Source organism: Sprattus sprattus (genome assembly GCF_963457725.1).
Source record: "Sprattus sprattus genome assembly, chromosome: 2".
In the NCBI taxonomy this organism is placed as follows: domain Eukaryota; kingdom Metazoa; phylum Chordata; class Actinopteri; order Clupeiformes; family Clupeidae; genus Sprattus; species Sprattus sprattus.
This window is the reverse complement of record NC_137921.1, coordinates 37,193,925-37,212,528: the sequence shown is the minus strand read 5'-3', so window position 1 is coordinate 37,212,528 and position 18,604 is coordinate 37,193,925. Positions and strand designations below refer to the sequence as shown.

The window sequence follows — 18,604 nt, the reverse complement described above, 5'->3', positions numbered from 1 at the left end:
ATAGCAAAAACCTTTAGTGTTATTTTGAGGTTGAAAGAAATAAAGGCTTTAAAGCTGAGGATGATCAGCCACAAACTATCTGAATACATAATTCAGTCACAACTCCCATCACATTATTCATGTCAAAAATATAATGATATAATAAATGTAAAAACCCAAACCAGGAGGCTAAAAGAAATATAATTTAGTCCCCACACCATGCATACCTAATATAAATGTTTTTCTAATACTGAATATTGATTGTGTATTTTGAAAATCATCGATGCCTTTGTATCAACCGGACTAGGGAGCTATTGACACCAATCTATCACAAGCCAAATGGCAAGGCAGAGTTTGTGTGAGTCTGTGTGAGAGAGAGAGCAAACTTCTACAGTATGCCACTGAGAGCATCGTGATAACGTTGTCAAATAAAAAAAACTTCCATCTGAGCAAACAAACAAAATGAAAAACAAAAACACATTGATCTCTGCAGCAATTTTGTGCGAAGAACACAGAGTGCCACAGCCCCTTTTCCCTACAAGATTACATGCTGTCTCTTCCTCTCCTTTCCCCACTTCCTAATACAGAGATCTCCCAGCCAGAGTAAACAGCCCCTACCCTCACAGCACACACAGGCCTTCTCCCTTTAGCATTCAGGATCAGGGGCAAACATGTCTGTCCTCCATGTCAGAGTCCTTTCCCTCGCAGAGAAGCAGAAGCAGGCTTACCTTGCAGAATGTTTACAAAGTCATTATGTGCGTGAGTCTGGGACTGGAGAGCCACCAGCCTACGCCTCCACCCCCCATGGTTGAGAGTGGATCTGACTGAGTGCTGCTCCATCAGCTTTTGTGCTCTCTCTCTCACTCTCTCTTTCTCTCGCTCTCTCTCTGTCTCTCTGATTCTCTCTGTCTCTCCCAGTCTGTCTCTCTCTCCCCCTACAGACCAGTGAGGGCCTCACAATAAACATTGGCCACAAAAGGAAACCGTTTCCAAGGCAACTTTCACCCCTACAAATTAAGGGGGGAAAAAAAGTTCTTCTGGTGCAAAACGGGAGGACAGAATCAAAGAGAGTGAGTGTACAGCTGATTTGTTTGTCAAACAAAAAAAGCACTTTGGCTTGAAAGATTTGAGAGACACCATTAGAAAGGGAGAGGGGGGGAGTGTGAGAGAGGGACGTAGGCTGTCAGAGTGATAGAGGAGGGGCAGGGGAGGAGCAGGAAGGGTAGAGAGAGCAAGTGAAGGAGAGAAGGGAGAGGTAAGGGATAGAATAGACGAGGGTAGAGGGCAAAGAAAGAGAGGAGAGCAGGAGAGAGAGAGCAATAGAGACAGTGGGGGAAAAAGAAAGGAGTGAGAAGGGGGAGAGTGTGCATGTATGTGTGTGTGTGTGTGTGTGTGTTTTTTGTGTGTGTGTCCGTGTGTGTGAGTAGGAGAGGGGGAATGAAAAAAGGCAAATGTATTGGTTTGGATCTAGTTTCTGGCCTCTATTCAAAGGCTATTTTCATTAGAAGGGGAGAGGGGACCTCAGGGGTGAAGTGTAAAAGAATGTCATTCATGAAATCTGGCCAACAAGGAGGGAAGAGAGAGGAGAGGGGGAGGGGGTGGGGGGAGAGACAGAGAGCGAAAGGTTTCATGGGTAAATGAAGAGCACTACAGCTGCCCTCTCTCCCAGAGTCAGACACACAGGCGGGGTCTGTGGGAAACCACAGCGCACAGGCTTTATGGGTAATGACAGTGTGCTCTCTTTAACACACACACACACTCCACTTAGACACCAGCTTCACCCTGGAAACCCTGTCATTAGGAGATCCCTGGCTACAGTTCCTCTCTCTCTCTCTCTCTCTCTCTCTCTCCCTCTCCCCCTCTGTCCTTGAGTATCTGAAGCACACACACATTCCACAAATGCTTCATTTGAAAGCTGACTATTCTTAAGATTCTCATTCACAACACACAGATGGGCATGAAGATATCAAACTGCTATCCAGTGTCTCAAATGACTTTACCGCAGCCAGCCTAACACTCCGGATTCAGATACATCTCCATTAAATTTACACTCATTTACACAAGAAATGCTGCAATTAGGAAAGTGTGTTCAAACATGCTGTGGAACACAGAACACATGCAGTGTGTATAGGTGTCAATGCTAAAAAACGGTTAGAAATGTCATTGTTAGGATTAGCAAGGGGAAGCTTATCATTTTAGTGGCATCCTTCCACTGCTGAGAGAAATACACAGTACAGGCTGTCACACAGAGGCGAGAGAGGAGGAAAGTGTGAAGGGATTAAAACAGAGAGGTTAGAATGTCAGCTGTTAGTACACACAGTGGAAACCCTAAGTAGAGGCTGGAGTCGGGAGGTTGGATGCGGGGGGGGGGGGGGGGGGGTGGGGGGGCGGGATGGGGTGGGGGGGTACAATACCTTTCTCCAGGGAGAGAAGTGACAGCACTCGGTGGGTGAGGGCGGGCGGGCATTCTCAAACTACAAACAAACACAAGGGTGGCAACAATGAATGGGGGATTGAAACTAAACATCAAGATGGACGGATTCCTCTGGGAGCTATAAGGATGGAATCTGGGGATAAAACAACACACATGACAAGGAGTAAAACATGGTTGTCTGGGCAGAGGTTATCACTACTGGGACTGAGGACAGGGAGGGGAGGAGAGTTGGAGTTGGAGGGGCCATGAACAAAGTGGTCCATCTCCGTGCTTAAATGTCTCAGTGCTGACATGTCCACTCCTAGAATGAAAAGCAATTATCCGTTAAATAAAAAACAACTGTTGACCTTGTGTTGACGTCTTAAAAACTGTGATGGAAGAAAAACAATATTTTACTGCTGTGAGGGAGAGAGAGAAAGGTATTTCATGAAGTGGTTTGCTTGATTTTTACAAATGTTTAACAAAGAGACACCATTTCTTCAAAATGCAGAGGGAGGGAAATAAACCTCAACCCAACAGGGAAAACAGGACAACAGATCCCAACAGACCCACTACATGACCGATCACGAATTATGTAGATGAATGAACCACACAGGAAACACACATAGCATGGCCGCTCAGTTTACCTGTCTCTGCGGGGTCTGACTATCTGCCTCTCTAGCGACTCCCTCTTGCAGCTTTAAGCGGGAAAAGATACAAGAAAAGAAAATGTCAGTTGAACTAACTGGGCATCCCACAGCAAGAGTTTAGTGACTAGAGAAATACCACTGGTGATGTGCAGCATGCATAAACACAAAGAGAACATGTTTAATGTATTTCAATGTCAACATGGTGGAAATAAATGTGATTCAACACCTCACAACTTAAAGCATGACAACTGTGTACACTGTTGAGTGGATGTAACTGCACACGAAGAACAAAGATCAAACCAAAACACCACACAGAATACAGAATGCTTTCCATGCTCTGTGGATGAACAGCAATGGCCTCTTTGTGACAGCGTATCTCCGACCACTGTACACAATCCACCTGGAGAGATGATAGGCTGGTGATGCAGCATGCTACAGCACAGTTCATGACGGCTGTGGTGAAACTCTGTTACCTGCGTCTCAGGTGCCTGTGTGTCTGTGTCCCCCCCTGTTCTCTCCTACACAGAACCCGTTCACAAACAATAGGCATGCGGGTCAAATAACAGTGTAAATACTCTAGCAAAGAGAACATACCCATTTGGATGGCTTTAAAATGACTAGTACATGCCTTCATTCAAAGCGACTTGTGGTCGAGTGAAAGGCCACATTTTAAGTGGTAGCTGTGATTACACAGTATCAAGCTAATTAGCATGACATTGCAAACACCAGTTTCACCAGTTGAGTTAACTTGATCAGTTAAGCAAGTGACTTTTCCTGTGTTGAAACAAAGAGAGGCATTTCATGGTGTTAGTGTGAGTGAAAGCTTACCGTTCTCAAGTGCCGGGCTTTCTGCTCTCGCCTCCTGACCGTGCGTGGTGAGGGGTACGTGGGCATAGGGGGCGCCACTGAAATATTGATGGTCACCCGCCGCTCCCTCTTGTTGTTTGCCTGCTGCCGCTGGATCTGGTCTGCGGGGCACACACACACACACACACACACACACACACACACACACACATAAACATACACACCCAGACACACACACACACACACACCACATAGACATCGAAAATGAGTCTATGCAAAAATGCCTCTCAGACGTCACATGGCAGATGTTGATTATTTACATCAACACAGATACCACATCAAGAATAAACATATACAAAAAAATGATAATCACACCACGTCACAGGGGGTTCACCCAGTCAGTGAGGTCTAATTCTACAGCACACCACAGCACGCACACAGACACATACACATATTTGGCACAAACATTGAATTATTGTGTGTGCAGGACATACAGGTCAACACACACCATAAACACACATTAAGGTCACACAATGTCTATGGTATGTAGTTACTATGACACAGGTTATGATTTCCCTAATGGGTCATATTTCAGCTACATTCTATAGTTTTCTCTTGACACCACTAGGGGGCAGTATTTATCTTTGGAAGACTGAAATGCAGACCTGGCTCATGACTCCATGAGAAGCCTTTGGAATGAGGTTGGAAAAACAAACACACAAATAGACAAACATAAGAACAACATGAAAAAACATGACCAAGGTCATAGCTCACATGCTTTTCAATTACATCTCTCAAAGGGGGGTTTCACAAAAGCACATCATGGCTAAACACATACAGGCACTATCAGTGAGGTGAAACTGTACTACAAAAGAAGTAACGGGTGTTAGAATCAGCTGAGTACAGAGAACAAAATGATCAATACACTGACTGTAAAATCAACACTGTGAAATAGAGAGGGGTAAGAGAGAAAGAGAGAGAGAAAGAGAGACATGGAGAGAGAGAGAGAGACTCATGGGTGGGTGCTGTGGGCCTGACCTCGCTAAAGAGAGGGGGGAAGAGAGAAAGCGAGAGAGAGAGAGAGAGAGACATGGAGAGAGAGAGAGAGAGACTCATGGGTGGGTGCTGTGGGCCTGACCTCGCTAAAGAGAGGGGGGAAGAGAGAAAGCGAGAGAGAGATAGACATGGAGAGAGAGAGAGAGAGAGAGAGAATCATGGGTGGGTGCTGTGGGCCTGACCTCGCTATAGAGAGGGGGGAAGAGAGAAAGCGAGAGAGAGAGAGAGAGAGACATGAGAGAGAGAGATGGAGAGAGAGAGAGTGATATGGAGAGAGAGAGAGAGAGACATGGAGAGAGAGAGAGAGATGGAGAGAGAGAGAGAGACATGGAGAGAGAGAGAGACTCATGGGTGGGTGCTGTGGGCTTGACCTCGCTGCAGCGCCCGTAGGCTCTGTTTGGCGTGCCGGTGGAGCTCCTCCACGCAGGGTGGCCGGGTGGCGGGGTGGAACACATTGCGCTGCTGGTGCCAGGGGGCCTGGTAGTGTGACGTCAGCTTACTCTCCACATCCAGGTTCGACACGGCTGTGTGCAGAAGAGAGAGCGGGGGAGAGGAGGACGGGAGAGAGAAGGACAGGGAGGAGAGCAGAGGATCAGTGGGAAGAGAAAGGAGAAGAAGAGAGATGGGAGAGGGGAGAGGGGAAGAAGGGAAACAGCCAAGCGGAGAGGAGATGGAAGAAAGAGAGACAAGAGGGGTGTGGACGGGGAAGAAAAGAACACATCAGTCAGATTTCACAGAGAAACCATCCAATCCTTCATGACACTGTTTGACGTCCGCCCTGTCCGTAAGGCCTTCTCTCTGTCTGGCTCGTCACTCAAGTTCACTTCATTTTTTTATCCCTTCAGTGTCTCCGTATTCGCCTCTGCTATCCAGACTGATTCTACAGCTGAAAGCACACAGTCACAAAGGACCTGTCCACATCTGCACTTACTTACAGGCTCCATCACAAACGCAATGGAGAGATTGGTGGCTAAGCAAACCCACACAAGCAGGGGGTCTGGAAAATCTCCGGAATCAACCCTACAATGCTCCCACAGCAGAACTCAGCGTGACCAAAAAGCTCTCTCAGACACACACACACACACACACACACACACACACACACACACACACACACACAGGAACACTGGCGGGTGTGTTATGATGGCTGTGTGATTTGGGGAGTGAGGGTTCACACACCAGTGAAGAATACATCAATCACAGCAGTCTCGCCCTGGATGGAGGGGCACATTTGTGTTCCCCTCTGTGGCCATTTTATGGCGCTGGTTGAACAGAGACGTTGGCGCCTGAGAAATATGACCCTATGGTACCACTCCATCTCAGGGGCAGCGGGTACAGCGACTACCTGGCCAGAGGAAGCCTCAGGTTACGCCTCCAGACAGATGGTGTTCACAAACCCACTAGCTGTGGCATTACCATATGCACTGTTGAACTACCGACTGTAGTTTCTACCTCTAGACTCTGATTACTAGTCAATTAAGGCAGAATTTAAGAGGGCTTTCACTTTCCCTCGTATTATGCCGTCGATTTAGAAAAGTCTAGAATGTCTCTCTTTCATGTGGGCACTAACTTTTCCCCAGTTTTATCAGATGTTTTTGTTTTCTTCTTTTTTTGTTTGTTTGCATTTCTTTTTAGAAGTACTTTTCTTGACTATGAATGCTTTAATATAAGCTGACAGGCATGGATGTGTTTGGAGCGTCTGTCATCCACCCCAGTGTTATTTGAGGGTATAAAAAAGCACGACCGCTGATGGAAAAATCTGTGTGTGGGCTGGCTCGTCTGTCTCTAAATCCTCTCACTACTCTGACGGATATTCTAATGTCCTAATCTTTTTCTGCTAAACTCGCGGAGCCTGAAGCAGAATGAAGCCAGCGCTGGAATGAGTCACATTTCCTTTGCGGTTCCATCCAGACACTCTACAACAGGACTTTTTGAAAATGTAACCACCACCACTGCTGCTTACACCGGAAGAATAGATAGATCTTATCTCTATGTAGGCAGCAGTGCCTATTAAGATACAGAAGAACTCAGCCACGACTCTTAAGCACAATGATGCGCATTAATGCAATTCAGGTCCGTAGAGACCGTAAGCTGATACCAAGATGGGTCATTCAGTCTCACAGAGGCCGAGATGACTGGGTCTAAGCATTGAGACTGTCTGGGGAGGAAGTGAGAGTGAACCCTGTAAGCACTGCGGGATGCGCACTGTCTCTGGAACGTCTTACAGCCACAGCGGTGATAAACACAGTAGCAACCGATTTATTCACAAGTGTGAACGGGGTGTCAAGTTAATGTGCCTCTCCACAGCAATAACAGGCCATCCCTGTATACACTCACACACACTGCCGTAAGATTGTGAGGGTGGTAAAAGTGTATTTCAGTAGTAACATGTTTCTCCTTTGAGGGGGGTTTGGGTGTGTGTATAAATGTTTTATTTTTTTACAGAAAACCGATGTGTATTTGATGATTTACAAGTGGTGAAATCCACAGATTACAAATTACTTATACTTCTGCCAAACTCTGCTTTTGTATGTCTTTACGTCTTTTTATCTTTCACTCATTGTTTCTTTCTTTCACTCATTCCTTTTCACTTTCCTATTCTGTCTCCATCCTTCCTTTATCTGGTCTTCCACTCATCTAACACCTAGCCATTAGCATCACACTCCTTGTCCTCAGTACACTTCTTTCAGACACACACGGCATCGCATGACACGACTGTTTTCATTCTTCTGCTTCCAGCTCTGTACGCACATCCAAAAGAGAAAGAAAGTGAAAGAAGAGGCAAAGAAGAGGAAGAAGAAAAAGAAAAACAAAATCACATTGAAGTTAAAAAGTAGATGCTGTCCGACAGCTTAAGACAACACAGCAGAGCTGAAGTCGGCTTAAACCTCAAAAGGGGAGTGAAAAAACAGCAATAAAAAGCCTTTTAAAGCACCTCCAGCCCCAGCCTTTGATGGTATCAGATGCGCTTATTTGCTGGAGTGAGTGAGGCCTGTGAGAGCTAAACAGGGGGAACGGCTAATCAGAGGGCACAGCATTAGCACGACAATATCTGTGGCCTCTGTGAAACGCATTAACCATGGACAATGGGCTTTAATGCAACCTGACACCTGGGCGTTTGATCACCTGGAGCTGGAGTACTACTGCGAATGTGTGTGTGTGTGTGTGTGTGTGTGTGTGTGTGTGTGTGTGTGTGTGTGTTTGTGTCTGTGTGTGTGTGTGTGTGTGTCTGCTCTCCTGTGTGACCAGTGGAAACAAAATCTATGTGTGGAGGCTGTTGAGCAGAAAGCTCCTGATTCAGATTGCATGTGGGTTTAACAGTCCAATCGCATTGATTTCAAAGTCTGTGCGGGAGATGAAAATGTATGGAGTCACATGTGAGGAAGCAAAAGTGACAATGATTAATTTGCTGGGGAAGAGAAAACCAATACCGGAAAAGAGCCCTACAATACCACAGCAACTCTATAGCAAAGAGAAAACAATCTTGAGATGCACATACGCGCACACACAGAGACACACACACACACACAGACACACTTAGACACACACACAGACACACACACACACACAGACACACACACACACACACACACACACACACACACACACACACACACACACAAACACAGGCTGCCTGCTCAGCTCAGCTCTGATACCGCAGGCACACACAGCTCAAATGTGAATAAATAAGGCTGTCTGAGCTCTCTTCCTCTATTACTGATGCACTAGTCATTAGTAGGCAGGAGTATTAAGGCGGACAAATCTGGGTCACGAATTCAATAGAGCACTGCAAGCCTGATCTCCTCAATACTGTCTGCCTGTGGATGCACTACGCCAAAGATAGCTATTGCGCTCCACTTACAAAAAGGAAAAATATATTGTTATTATAAAAAAATATATTAAATTGTATTATATTTTCAGTGTAGTATATTATAGTATATACCATATAGTAGCTCGGCTTCTTTTTTTAGGCTTACATAAATGTCTGTATATATTCACTTAAACATATATGATATACAGTATATGGTGGTCACCTGTCAGAGCATGTTAATTTGATTGTACTGAGGTGTAACTTTTATGTGTGTTCTGTCATGCTCTCCTGTGGTGTGCACCTACCAAGCCCTACCAGCTGCACTTCTGCATTAACCTCCGACCTTTCACCTCTGACACCTGGAGGTTCCATGTGCCTGTCTTTTTAATCCCGTATGTTCGGGGTCAGTTTGGAAATGTGAGGGCAGCAACAGAAAAGCAAGCTCCACTGAACTGTGCTTTCATCTTAGATAATTTCTTATGTGCTGAAAGTAATCTTCTAATTGGCTATTACAGCAGCAGTAGGAAAAAGGTGGTATCTATTGTTCCTCCCCTGACAACCGAAATAGCACCGGGGATAAGTCAACGTGATATATGGAGGAGCCAGGGCAGGCAACCGCGTCTCTGAAACCTTTCCAAGGATTTGGCATTTGGCGCACGGATAATGGATAAGTCATGTGTTTACCAGGCAAAGGCATCTGCTAGCCATTTTCCATCTCACTCAGTAGCTCTCTGGACCTGCCAACGCAGCGCTTGGCTGAGACGACCCGTCTCACCCTCCAAAAGGTGTATTTCCCCTCAATCGCTCTCGCTCTCTCTCCGCTCTTTCCCTCCTTTGTTGTGGCGCCAGGTTATTCTTCTTTTCTGACCCTTTCAAGAGTGAAAACTCCCTCCGTCTGAAGCCAAGTTCCAAGTCCAGGAAATGGCATGCAGTAACCTCTCTTCCACCTCCTGCGCCATGTTCTGATCACTCCTGCCGCTGATCAAAGCAGTTAGTCAGCCAGGTGCCCTCCCACGGGCGAGATTCGAAAGAAACATCTGCCTCAGATATTACTTACTTGTTACATGTCTAACAGCGCATCATGTATAAAGGTAAATTATTTATTTTGTTTATACAGTTAAAAAATTGTCAAACCAGGTGAAAATACAGTTCAAATAGGGTCAAATCAAATGAAAATAATGTGAAGGACTCTGCCAGATTACTAGCAAAGTTTAAGTAGGTGCTCATCACACATCCAGACAGCACATCCACAACGACACGGCTCTTTCAGTGAGATACATTACAGGCCTATGGGGTCTTCTAGGCTGCTGTCCTAAAGCAATGGATCCACTACCACAGTGCACCCCATACTCATAACCAAAACCAATCTGTTCGCGGCTAGCGTCTCGTTAACGCTGAAAGCAGCTGCTGTGCTTCTGTGCAGAGATGAAAGAGTAGGCGAGTACATATGGCAACCACTCCTCCTGACTCTCACCTGGCCATGTCCGTCTGCCTGCAAACACGCACAGCAAGAGAGGAGCCACAGCCTCCTGGGAACATCGTTACTGGGGCCTTCCTGACAACAACACCCTGTTGTGAGCTGATGCATAAACACATGCCCTAGTTGTGTACAAATGCTCAGTATGCGGCACTATGTCACTCATTTTCTTAGTACTCAAGCACATACCATGTGCAGCTTGGTCTCAAGTCTAAAGTGATGGGATTCACTCTAGTCTGTGGTTTGTTTGTTTTCTTTTTTTTCTGCAAGGGCAGGGAGGGATGGACACATGGGGCCACAGAGAAGAGTTTTCACACTTTCATTGCCCTAACCACTTCTCACCTTGAGGTTCAGGACACTCCGGAGCCTCCTTAGCATGAGTGTGTGTTCGTGTGCATGCTGAAGGTAGCGAGGCTAAAAGAGTTGAGATCAACTAAAGTTGAGATTTAATTTTATCGTCAAGGCTTCAGGGAATCCACGCCTACACATGCAGACAGCTTGTCTTCAACTTTTTCCCCCACTGACTGTCTGGAAAACTCTGCTTCAAGTAAAACTGCTTCAAATATAGTGTTTCTATGCAATTAAGGACAAGTTTGTGCATCGGTGTGCAGGTCTCTCTTTGCAAGTTAGTGAGTTGGCGGTGTTGTTTATCACAGACTCACAGCTCTCCCTGGAAACTGCTGGGGTTGACAGTAGCAGCACAGGAGCCTTGAGCTACATATTCTCTCCATCTTCGCTCAGTAGACAAGTGATAAAGGTGAACACAATTAGAGCCTGTGTCTGCAGTATACCCCTAATCCACCATCACCACCATCCACCATGATCCATCATCCTGAGCTCCCAAAGGTACTTACGCCTCGGGGAAAGCCACTGCACCCTGCTAGGAGCGGGCGGCTAAGCTGACATGCACCTAATGGCATCTCTGCTCGTGCCAGCCTGTGGACAGACCACTGGTCACTTGACTGAAAGCCAGGCTTTTTGTCTGGTTTGGGGTACCCTCAAAACTGGGGAGGTAAGGTTTATCAGTGCAGGATTATTGTGCGATTTTGCAGAAACTGCACTTTAAAATGCCCTGTTGTATGTCCATATTTTGTATACTTTTTTTTACAGTTAGTTAGGCGTGGTTGATGTTTTTTGGCTTCCTGGCATATTTGTTTATGAAGATGTGCCAACAGGGAGGGGGCAGGGCACTGCTAGAGTGCAAGTGTGTGTGTGTGTGTGTGTGTGTGTGTGTTTGTGTGTGTGTGTGTGTGTGTGTCTGTCATCTCTTGCCCGCTTGCGAGGCCCCCCGTTGCGCGCTGAACTGCTGCCCCTGCAGTGTTGGCAAGGCCCCCTCAGGGAAGAACTGGAGTACCCATCCGTAGAGCCCTGTCGCCTGCTGGCGCTTTGTCTGTGTCTGTGTCTGTGTCTGTGTCTGTGTCTGTGTCTGTGTCTGTGTCTGTGTCTGTGTCTGTGTCTGTGTCTGTGTCTGTGTCTGTGTCTGTGTCTGTGTCTGTGTCTGTGTCTGTGTCTGTGTCTGTGTCTCACACTCTCTCTTTCTCTCTCTCTTTCTCTCTCTCTTTCGCTCTCTCTTTCGCTCTCTCTGTATATAGGTGCTTTTCCATTGCAGGAACTTGTGGGCCGCTGCAGGGGGATGACACCATTAGGCAGTTTTCCACTGCAGGGACCGCCCCTGTAAGGGCCTTCTTCAGGACTGTTTTTCAGGGGGAAATAAGTACCTACTTCAGGGGAGGTACTTCTGTGTGGCCCAAAACTGCTGGGGGGCGCTTGCAGTGATGGTTGACACTCATTGGTTTAATGCGTCGTGAATGGAACACAACGAAAAAGCACCATTTTTAAAACCACCAAAGTTGTTTTGGTTACATGGTGAATACAACTAAATAAATATAGCTTACAAGTTAACTTGTATAGGCAACAATCACTGAATGAACACAAGCAAAATGTTTGCTCAACATATAGGCTTTAATAAATCACAGTGGTGCTGATATATTCATTTATCAAGTAATTACAGCTGTCATGAAGCCTTTTAATCGAGTGTTAGCAAATCCAACTGTCGACTCGACTGTGTGAGCTTGAGCACATCAGGGTTCGGCCGAGGACAGCCCCCAATGAGGCCATGTAAACACATTCATCAAGCACCCAAACTGTGTCTCTAACAAATCCCGCTGGAATCTAGTCATGGCCAAAATGATGCTCCGGCTTATTCAGAGTGGTCTAGACTCCAAAAAACCCCTTTTCAATTCTTGCTCATGCTTGAGAGTTCTGATAAAGATTTTTTTTGAGAGGTACAATATGTCAAGATTGTAAAATGGTGAGTTTTTTTTGGGGAAGAGGGGGTTTTCTTTTAACAGCAGGGACTCAAAGGAAAACACAACACTTCTCCGTCACCTTCATGAATAACACTCACTCACTCTCCTACCTAACACTCTTTAACATGGCGTCTGAGAGCGAGAGAGAGAGTAAGACAAAGAGAGAGAGAGTAAGGCGTCGTGCACACGAAGTCTAGTTTGTTTGCATCCGATCTGTTCATAATACCGATAGCCCTATCATACATACGAACACTCTCTATCCGCACCTTGTTTCCGCAACGATCGCAGTCCGGGGTAGAAAGTGAGTAGATTTGAATCGGTACGGGGGCTGGTGTTCGTCTGCACGGTTTCACGCAACCTGATGACGTCACTGCCTCACGTGATCTTTTCGCCATCTCCAACCACTATATATATAACTTGTTCTCCTTCAAAATCTCACTCGTGGTGGGCCTCGAATTCACTAACATTAACCCAGTCTTCTGATTTTTGATTAGCCCCCTATCTTGATCTAATTCTTCTTATTCAGACGTAACATAACTTTCATGACCACAAATATAAATTGGCCAGCGATTTAATTTGCTTTTTTATTCATAAATGTATGTAAAATGCTCGGAGCAATGCATCATGGGAAATGGGATGACAGACATGTCATGTTACTGTTCCAAACCCTTTATTATCAATAGAAAAAAGAATTCATTTTCGCATATCCTTTAGTCTGACCACTGATATTAACTATCATAATGTAATGTTGTTAATTGGAGCTTGAATGTCTTGTGTAATGTGTTTATCCTCGTGCTGTGAAGTCCCTTCTTCTAGGTTTTTCACGTTTTTTCAGTTGTGTAAATAAAGCGCTAAAGCGCCACCCACAGGCGTGAGGTATGTACTACAGTCGGTTCACCACAATCTGCTGCCTCCGTGTTTACGCAAATCTCTCGTTGCCAGCCTCCGTATTTACGGAATTAAAAGATTCGATTGGTGTGAAAAGTAAATCCGATTCGGAGGCCCTAGACTTCATGTGCATAGCACCTAAGAGAGAGAGAGAGAGAGACACACACAGATGGAGAGAGAAAGAGGGTGGATAGAGAAAGAGTGAGAAAGAAAAAGAAAGAGATGGAGAGAGTGGGTTGTCCCTTATGGTCGTGTTGTCAGCTGCTTCGCCACCAACAGGCTCTAACACCATTAACTCTCCAAAACAATTGCAAAGGAAAAGGAGGAAATTGGCAAAGAAATAAAGAAATAAACCTCACCACTTTAAAATACACGCCAGATGCCTGCTTTTGTGTTTAACGCAAACAGGGCTCTGTCTATACAAACACTCTATGATCAATACAATATTCAGGGAGGTTCTGCGGCAGTGGCTGAAGATATTGGTGAGTATCTGGTGATCCTCCAACCCCAACACTCTGAAGAAAGACAATCCCCAAAAACAACACCATGAGAGTGGGAGGGCAGGACGACTAGAGATAATTACAGTGATAAAGACATTGTCCTCAAGACAAGAATGACAATGGATGGGAAACACAACCTCATAACTGCTCTCTATCTCCTCTCCTCTTCCTTTCCCTAGTTCTCTGCCTATCGTCCTGCCTGCAGTCAGGCACTCTCACTTCAGCTCTTCCTTCCGTTAATATAACACTCACAGCATGAGCGAGGGGCTTCACAAACAAAACTCAAACCTCCTCGGGGGTCACTGTCCTCCAGCAGAACAGCAACCAGAAAAGCCCAGGACACATTAACTCAGTTAAGTCTGGATCCTTCTCAGGTTCAGCTGGGGACTCTGCCTGTCGGCACGGATCCCGCTTCCTGGGAGAGGGAATGGAAGCAGCCGGTCCCCTTGTCCTGTCTGCCGGCACCCTCTAATTACCCAGAGCTGGTTCAGACACGACCCAGGAGCCAAACCCCTCACCTTCACACCCAGGCTCCAATGGTAGGAGAGAGAACACACACACACACACACACACACACACACACACACACACACACACACACACACACACACTAACACACACACACACACACGCACACACGCTCACACACACACACACACACTCACACACACACACTAACAGACACACACACACATAGAGGCCCAAATGTTGCCCATTTACTTTAATGACACTAAACTTCACACTGTCCCTCTACTGTTTGGGCACTGAGTTTGAGTGAAAGGACACATCCCCTCTTTACAGCCAACAGAATGGGAACAATAACGTCAACCAAAGGCTGCGAATAACATTCACACCCCAAAGACTGAGCGCAAGAAGAAGCATTTCAATGAAATAGCAAAACACGTGAGCGCTTTTACACAATTTCTCAGTATTACTGACAAAAAAACAATGCATGTAAGAGCACCACACCAGTTAAGTTCTGCTCATTCTATTCAGGTCATGGCATTTGAAGAAAGACCTCTAGCCACCAAGCACATCACAATGACAGGAAGGCAAACGAAGGAGCGAGGGAAAGCGACAGATGAAGAAAGTCAGACATGAATGAAGAATGATGGTACTATACCTCGAGACCTCAGGGGCACACAACAGCCCAGCGCCATGACAGCAGTGGGTGGAAGCAGTGGAGTGTCTCTCTCTCTCTCTGTCCCTGCTCAGGTCATCTGCAAACCCTTGGTAACCCACTTTGCCTATTCCCTCAGAGTGGCATTGCAGTGTTGTTTGCCATAGTCCATTGTGTGTGTGTGTGTTTGCATGCAAGGGAGTGAGTGAGTGAGTGTATGTGTGTGTGTGTGTGTGTGTGTGTCTCTGTGCTGGCTGACTGATTTGACTGACTGAGTGACCTGCAGCAGCTCAGTCCCAGAACACTGAAACATCTGCAGGTCTACACACCCCCGACCCCAACCCCCCTCACGCACCAAACATATCCCCCATCCCCCACTTATCTTCTCCTCTCCAGCACCCCCCTAGGATGGGTGCAGATGGTTCAGTCCTCTTACTACTTGGTGCTACCTCTAATCTCTTTATACTCGGCTGGGGGAATCCACAGAGACAGCGAGTGGGAGCTCTAATCCGTGCTGCCAGTGCGCTTAACCGTTGCACATTGACAGACAGGGAGGGTTTGTAAGAGGCTGAGAAAGTGCAAGCTTTTGAGGGATATCTCTGTGTTTTTTAGCGTTAATGTACGTTTGCTGTTTTTTTTTTTGCTTTGCAGAATTTGACTGCCTCTTCAGAAAAAGAAACCCTTTGTCTGACCTCTCTTATCTATGAATAAATGTCATCTCCACAAGATGGTATCCTTGCCCTTTCCACATAGCCCATGGTTATTCTTTCCTCCTCTCTAAATACCTCAGTAAAAACTGCCATAAAATTAGGGGCAATATACACCACACCTTTAAACAGCCTACAAAAGCCCCTGCCTCTCTACACATGACACCTACAGCGACCCTGACCAGGCAGAGCTGTTTGCTGGATGGCTCGGTTGTTTACTGCAGAGCATTACAACATCTCTGATGAAAGCCCGGGGAGGAAGAAGAGGACTGCGGAAAGAGGCAAAATCAGTCGCTGCGGTCCACTGCCGGCTGACTTCACAATGGCATTTCCCCCAGGTCAATTAACCAACTAGGCCATCCAATGGCCACTCACCATTTAGCCACTCCAACCTGCACTGAATGTGCTCTAAAGTCATCCACTCATGCACAATGACATTCCCATCTCACCCTCCCTGAGCTGATGGCTTTGCAGGGGGGCTGAGAGTGGAGGTTGGAGGGGTTGGGGGGGGGGGGGGGGGGGGGGGGGCGACTGTACTCAGGGCTGACCCCCATTAACAGTGACCTGGGTCATGGTGACTCTACTTGGAGGGGAGGGGGGGCACATGGGGTACTGGTGTCCCCAGGAGGGAGATGGGCCATTTGTGATAACTGGAATACCAATCGTCCTCTCATCAACAACTGCAGCTCCAAATTCCAACTCAAAAAGCCTCAAAATGGCCTCCTGCTGACCCCACCACTGTTCTGGGTTGACTGGAGAACACCTGAGGAGTTATACATTATTCTTTAGAGAGCAGGTACTTTACTGCCATCAGGAAGAGCCACTGAAGCAATATCATAGAGGTGGTGGAATCATCTCACTACCCCCATGCAGGGACAGGGGGAGGGTAATAGAGCTAGTAAGGCAGGGTTAAACTGGGGAGGGTAATAGAGCTAGTAAGGCAGGGTTAAACTGGGGAGGGTAATAGAGCTAGGAAGGCAGGGTTAAACTGGGGAGGGTAATAGAGCTAGGAAGGCAGGGTTAAACTGGGGAGGGTAATAGAGCTAGTAAGGCAGGGTTAAACAGGGGAGGGTAATAGAGCTAGTAAGGCAGGGTTGAACAGGGGAAGAGTAATACAGCCAACAGGTCAACATACGGTTAAACTTCCACTAAGCACTCGAACACTGAGGGGACAGCCAGCGTCTGGAAAACTGAGACTGCTCTTCCAGAGCTTGTTTATACACACACACATACACACACACACACACAGTACATACACACACACATCCACAGCTACTCATACAGACACACACACACACACACACACACACACACAGTACACACACACACAAACACACACACACATACAGTCAGACCCTAGAAAGAGCCCTCTATTTGAGCCCTGATTGGTGAAATACAATGACTGCAGCGTCTGTGCCAGGGGGTGTGGAATAATACCAGGCTCGCTCTTAATCCTCCGCTAATCTCGCGCCCTCCCAGTGATGCTGACCTTGGCGCCGACGCTCTCCAGCACTAGGTGAGGGTCTGGTCCACAACATCCAGAACAACGACAAGAGACACGGGCAAGAGGCCCAGAGCAACTAACTCCCTAAGATGTCTGAGAGAGAGAGAGGGGAAGAGATAGAGAGAGGGAGGGAGAGAGAGAGAGAGGAGGGAGGGAGAGAAAGAGAGAGTGAGGAAGATTGGAGAGAGAGAGAGAGAAGAGGGAGACAGAAAGAGCGAGAGACAGAGAGAAGGAGAGAGAGAGGAACACTGAAGAGAGAGAGAAGAGGGAGAGAGAGAGAGGAAGACTGGAGAGAGAGAGAGAGAGAGGGAGAGTGGGAGAAGAGGGAGAGGGAGAGAGAGAGAGCTGCGTGCAGAGAGCTGGAGTGGAGAACTGAGTAGAGATGACAGGGCAGAGCACAGAGTAGGAGTCAGGTGGGTTTTGTGTCTGTAGTTCTACAGGTGAGGGTTTGAAGTGTGTACACGTAAGTCCTCTGCGTGAAGTGATTCATATTTATGCATTTAGGGAAAGTCCTTCATTTGTGAAGAATGTGTGTCTTTCTCAGTGTAGGCGATGGATCATAGATAGCGCTTCCATTCACATTACTGATGCAGCCTGGTGCATCATGTTCTTCCCTACCTGACCTTTGGCTTGGAGGAGACAATGGAGGATGATCACTCAGAGACACGGAGAGAGTAACAACACAAGACTGCGTTCCTGAAGGATGACAAACAATTGTCCTATTCTTAGTTTCCAGCTTGTGTTGTATTGTGTGTGTGTGTGTGTGTGTGTGTGTGTGTGGGTGTCTATTTGACAACTGCACAGAATGTGACTTCAACTGTTATATTCCAGTATTGTAATAGTGGTACTGTATTTAAGGTTATGTCACCCCTCTCACCCAGGTCAAATATTTGCAGCCTGTCATTAAGGGCTTGCCTCAGGTCTACCTCAGCACTCAGGCCGGATCCAAACAGCTGCTCCGCCACTGAGAATGCCTCAATCAACACTGCCAGCGCTGGGCCCAACCCTTTTCCAAAACGTTACAAATCACAGCCAACCTGAAAGCCTGAAGCCTGACAGTTCCCCAAGCATCGCACACCTGTTTGACCGTCTTCTCTCTCTATCCCTCTTTCTTCTCTCCCTCTCTCATCTAGCTCCTGCTGTTCCCTGCTCTCTCTCCACGCTTTTGATCTGTTGGTAGGGGCGGGTCTTGTGGCTTTGTCTGGTATGTGATTGCAGGGTCTCAGAGTCTCCTGCTTACTCAGCCATTCAAAGGAGCCGGCGCTACGTTATGCTACGCTACGCAATGCTACGCCCACCCTGCCACTGCCCTGCAGGTATCCGGCTCCAGCTCAGTTTGCTCTTGTTTAATGATCTTTTCCCCCTTCCCTTTCAACTCAACAT

The 18,604-nt window shown here is 46.8% G+C and overlaps 1 protein-coding gene across 1 annotated transcript in view; it reads right to left on the bottom strand.

The window, feature by feature from the left end:
• nhsa (Nance-Horan syndrome a (congenital cataracts and dental anomalies)) overlaps positions 1–18,604 on the bottom strand; it is an 84,346-nt gene that overhangs the window by 9,369 nt on the left and 56,373 nt on the right. The window contains exons 2-5 of the mRNA XM_080857570.1: positions 5,277–5,429; positions 4,515–4,538; positions 3,871–4,010; positions 2,394–2,453 (exon numbers count right to left, since the gene is read on the bottom strand). Of these exons, the coding sequence (XP_080713696.1) occupies positions 2,394–2,453; positions 3,871–4,010; positions 4,515–4,538; positions 5,277–5,429 (377 nt within the window). The remainder of the gene's footprint in view (positions 1–2,393; positions 2,454–3,870; positions 4,011–4,514; positions 4,539–5,276; positions 5,430–18,604) is intronic.